At 42.4% G+C, this 5,323-nt stretch overlaps 1 protein-coding gene across 1 annotated transcript in view; it reads left to right on the top strand.

The window, feature by feature from the left end:
- Positions 1–3,246: 3,246 nt before the first annotated feature.
- The window catches only part of LOC111869045, a 19,103-nt gene continuing 17,026 nt past the window's right edge, over positions 3,247–5,323 (top strand). Inside the window, exon 1 of the mRNA XM_023860240.2 lies at positions 3,247–3,632. Coding sequence (XP_023716008.1) covers positions 3,500–3,632 — 133 coding nt within the window. The 5' untranslated portion in view covers positions 3,247–3,499. The remainder of the gene's footprint in view (positions 3,633–5,323) is intronic.

The raw sequence follows: 5,323 nt of genomic DNA on the forward strand, positions 1-5,323 counted from the left end.
CCTGTTTACACACGACTTTGTGGGAACTGGCGAGTCAGGATATTTCTGACGAAACCTACGTGCGAATTTTCTGTAAATGTTTTTCCTTGCAATAGTTTCGACAATAAACACACGCTGTTTAATAGTGAACTTCATTTCCACCGTCTGTCGACAGCTGTAAACATTCCACTCCACTTCCACAGCAAGACAAAGACTGACTGTTTAATGCAACCTCGGGTTCCGATTATGCAACCATCGGCGTAGGAGCACTGCAGTCGCGGGGAGGAGTTGCATCCGTTCTGCGGTGGTATGACTCACGGCAAATTGCAGCCGCGGCGCGCACTTGATTGTACGCACTGTATTACATATAATCTTGAAACCATGAAACAGTGCGTCTTTGCCGTTATACTGCAAAATAAAATTTGAATGTCATTGTAATTATGGATCAGTAATTCTGAATTTATCGAAGCTTGTAATTCAAATATCCGATAAATTTTAGCACTTGCCTATACGACAGCTTGATATCACCCCACATCGGATTATGGTTATTGGGTCTAATTATACCGGTGTTGTGGGTAGTTTAATTGTAGTTGCAGCTATTTTTTTTAAGTATAATTAGTATACAGCATGAAAAACCGTACTGATTGCGTCCTTAGACTAGAAAATTATTGAAATCGTGAATTCGAATTCCATTAGGAGCTGGAATATATATCCACGTTTCTTTATATAAATTTGTGATGGGCAGATTCCCCACCCAAGGAGTCTTACGAAATGTACCAAATTAATTCGATTCATAGTTTGAGAAGTTAATTCCGAATTGCAACAGACAAAATGGGCTCGTTTCTAAAGAGTGAAGAAGATTTTTTTCATACAAGCTTATAATCAAGAAATGAAAGGGATAAGAAAGTAAAGCTATCCCCATAAAAAGGTCGTGAAGGCCCATGGGGGTGTGAGATGTTGAGGCTCCCACATTATCTAAATAATCAGCTCACAGATGGCGGTAAGTTTGTCAGCCTTACGCGCTGGCCGCCCTTTACTTCAAGGAAGGTTCCTGGTACTCATTTCTGCTAGAGCAGCCGTGTCAAACATACAGCCCCCTATAGCCACAAAGTGCGGCCCCTCAACTTTTAGAGCTAATTGATATTAAAATCAATATTAAAATTTTAGTAGAAATATTTTTTGTAAAGACAATTTTCCAACAAACCAGAAGATAAGAAGTCTCACGCAGACATAAATTAGCAGGCTGCAGGAATTCAATGTTTTGCTATTTCTAACATAATTTCTTGTGTAATCTCTCTTTTTACATATTGAAAAGCTGTTTGATACTTGTCAAAAATGGCATTCTCTTGCTTTTTAAAACTGTAAGATATGTGACTTTAGGTAATTATATTGAAATTATTCCTAAATAATAAATAGAATTAAATTTCCTTGTATCAAAATCTAATGTATATTTCTATTTTGATGTGCAGCACTGGACTATTATTTATAGGGCTGAGGTGGCCGTCTGTACAAGTTTAGTTTGACATGCCTGTGCTAGAGGCTGAGTTGACCGCAGGGCCATAGTGCTGCTGGAAGGATTAGGTATACGTATATAAAGTGTGGCCAAATTATGTTTTTCTTTCTGAACATACACCCATTTGACGCCAGTAAGACGACCATAATCCATTACACGTATTCTAATGTAATCTATTGCCATGCTCTTTTCGAATACTGTACAATGCAATATTCAGTCTTCTAGTTGCGCTGCTAGATAACCGTTCGTTGCTGCATCGAATTTTGGCAGCGCCAGTTACAAAGGTTATATGGCGTTTGAATTAACTCGTGTATATGTACAATAGCACGTGTGATTCGTTTGCACAATGGTCAGTGACAGACAGCCACCCCTTCGCATTAATATCCTCCTGCAAAGAAGCAGTCGGCACAACAAGAAACCGGCGACTTTTGTTTGTCACAGTAAACCTACCGTAGTTCCTTCCAGGCCCACAAACATGCGTGGCCATGGGCCATTCAATTTCTCCATCCTTTAGACTAATTATAAATTGAAGTATCCCTGTACTTAATTAAGTATGCGCCATGAAGATTTATAGTTGAATGGAAGTACAGTGTGTTCAGTTCAACCCTCCCGCATTTTAATTAATCATTGCGAACAAATTGTGATAAATTATGGATTATAATTAACAGTAGATGAAAGAAAAACTGAAAGAATTTTATTGCCGTTTTTCTTCGGTGAAGCTACAGTATCTGACCGCGTATACCTTGACATGGTAGAACAGTTCCTGTATCCCTAGGTAGCCGATCTGCAGCCTTACATAATCTTCCAACAAGATGGAGGCCCCTCCCTCACATTGGGGTCTGGATGTTCGGAGGTCCCTCAATGCCACCTTCCAAGATCGCTGGATTGGACGTGGCGGATTATTTCGGTGACCACCACGTTCACCGGACCTCACTCCGTTCGATTTCTTCCTCTGGGGTTACGTGAAGGGCCGTGTGTTCGTGCCTCCAGTGAATGACCTCCAAGATTACGAGCCCGCATCCGTGAAACGATTGCTACTGTACCAATGGACATTTTGGAAAGAACGTGGCAAGAAATTGAATACAGATTGGATATTGTTCGTGCTACCAGTGGTGCACATGTAGAGGTTTATTAGTGTGTCAAATAATTCTTTTTCCGTTCTTGTATTTTCTGTGGTTTCATTTTCCTACCATTCATAATTTCTGTTCTAAGATCTGATAAAATATGGGAGGTTTGACTGGAACATCCTATATCTCTACCCGTTCTTAACTGCGGTACTACCTGAAAGTGAGCGCTCAATTTCACATCGCGGCTGCTATATACCCGAAGAAAGAGCCCCGGCACCAATTGTACCGGAGATTGTATTGTCGATAATTTTGGACCATGAACTCTCATAAGCCGTCTTGCAAACGAAATAAGTCCCGAAGAATTTTATCTTCTTTGGTATAAGGACATGTATTTTGTTGAAAGTCAACCAACGTTTCGGAGAAACAACCTGCTTCCATCTTCAGGGTTGAAGAATAAGCCAAGCAAGGAAATATCATGAAACAGGCAGAACTCAGATCCTATCAACTAAATTCCATTCATTTCGCGTTCGAAGCCATACACAAACTCCATCAGTCGATAGTGGAACATCGATTAAGCCTGGCACTACCTGTTAGGTAGTTTTTTTTTGGGGGGGGGGTAGTGGTCAGAATGAGTCTACAATTTGGCCTAGTGTACCAGCCGTCTCTATGCATGAGGGGGGGTCGAACTGACATGGGGCGAAATCAGGATGAAGTGAACGTGTTTTCCAACTTCCCTGAGTACAAACAACACGTCACAGCAAAGTAATGCCATGCTATCACAGACCAGATAGTGGATATTATCAGTGTGAGGTGAAGAGGTCATAAAAGTGCTTCGACTCCAAGTCTCAACGTCCAGTCTTTCCTGGTGTGTTCTGTGCTCCGAGTGTGTCGACAGTGCTGATTCTCCGATCCCTGTGCTCTTGTTTACATAGGTCTGCTTATGGTCCCTGTGTCATCTCTCCGCGTGGAGTCTAGTCAATTTGCTGAAGGGGGATTTTACTCTCATCAGCAGCAATATTTGGGTTTCATACGTCCAGATCAAGTGGAGGAACTGCTTTTTGATTTTTGCCCTGGTAAGAACACTATATTGTTCCTTGCAGACCAATGAAGGCATATGTTTTCAAATAGGTCATGACCGCTTTCTTATAAAACAGTATTTATTCTGCATTTATGGTCATCTTCCCATTTCCTGCGACGTTGTGTAGCCCATGCAATCGGGACAGAGAGACCTTAAATAAATTAAGAATGATAAATGAATGATGAAATAGGCCGTTTGGGAGCCAGGATAGCTCAGTCGGTATAGCGACTGGCTACGGGCTGGACGACCAAGGCGTCGGAGTTCAAGTCCCGGTAGGGTCATTTTCTCTTCTCCATGTCGTCCAGACCGGCTCGGGGGTCCACCCAACCTCCTATCCAAAAGATACCGGGGACTCTTTCTCTGGGGGTAAAGCGGCCGGGGCGTGAATCTGATCATTCATCTCCAGCTAGTGCCAAGGTCAAGAAAATTTGGATCTACACATCCACTTCCCCATACGCCTTCATGGCTTAGTGCTTAATTAGCTAAGCACAAGGGACAACTTTACTTTTAATAAACCGTCTTTGAAGAAATAAAAATATCTAATTTTTAGGTCCAGAAGCCTGTTTCGGGCTTCATTCCAGAACGTGTTTTGAAAAACTGAGATGAAGTTGCCTCTGTGCGTAAGCACCACGCCATGAAGGCGTACTGGTGACGTGGATTTAGCTCACATGGAGGTGAAGGGATTAGATGTATGCTCCGACCACTTTACTTGCTGGAATAAAGCCCCTGTTAAAAGTTAGGAAGTTCTGTGGGACGTTTAGTCTGTCTGAACTTTGTGTCGAGGAGAAAAATTCCTGTTTCGAATCTGTCTCCTGCCGACCGACCTATAACGTATGAAGTTATATCTGATGTATCTCAGAGCAGGACTTAGGAAATTAAGATCAAGTTTCATTACACAGACTTACAAGTAGACTTTACAGATGACATAAACTCATAGCCTCTGTCACCAAATGTTGTCATTACGAGCAATCCTTTGTTTTAAAAACGTGGAAGAACATATTCCTATAACAGATCATGGAGGCCTATAGCGTTGTGAGACGCCGAGGCTTCCACATTTTCTAGACAATCGGCTCACAGATGGCGGTGAAGTTGTCAGTCTTACGCTCCGGCCGCCCTTTAGCCACAGGAAGATTTCTGGTACAAGCTGAGTTGACCCCAGGGCTGTAATGCGGCTGGAAGGATTGGGTGAATTGAAAAAATCCACCTCATTGGGACTCGAACCCGCGACCTTCCAGCTTCTAGCATAGTGCCTCAATCAACTACCGCTACCGGGATAGCGCAGTCGGTATAGCGACTGGCCAGGGGCTAGACGATCGAAGGGTCGGATTTCGAGTCCCGACAGGGTCATACGTCTTCATGGCGTAATGCTTAATTAGTTAAGCACAGGGACAATTTTTCCTTGTAGAATAATTCATTTTATATGCGGTCGCAGACATTTAATGGATCGGCGATGGGTAAACACTAATCTCTCACCGCTCTAAATACGGACCAGCCTAGGACAGTACACGTTTCAGTTGTTCGTTACAAGTAGCCAAAGACTAAACGAAATCCGTTGAAGAGAATCTTTCTTGAGAAGCGAAGAGTCTATCAGCTGGTTAAGGATTAATTTTCGTTTATGGAACACGAAGTTTGTTATTGTGTTCACAACCCACCACTATTGACACAAAACTTGAGCCATTTTAATCT

Source organism: Cryptotermes secundus, unplaced genomic scaffold (assembly GCF_002891405.2).
Source record: "Cryptotermes secundus unplaced genomic scaffold, Csec_1.0 scaffold70, whole genome shotgun sequence".
Taxonomy (NCBI): Eukaryota; Metazoa; Arthropoda; class Insecta; order Blattodea; family Kalotermitidae; genus Cryptotermes; species Cryptotermes secundus.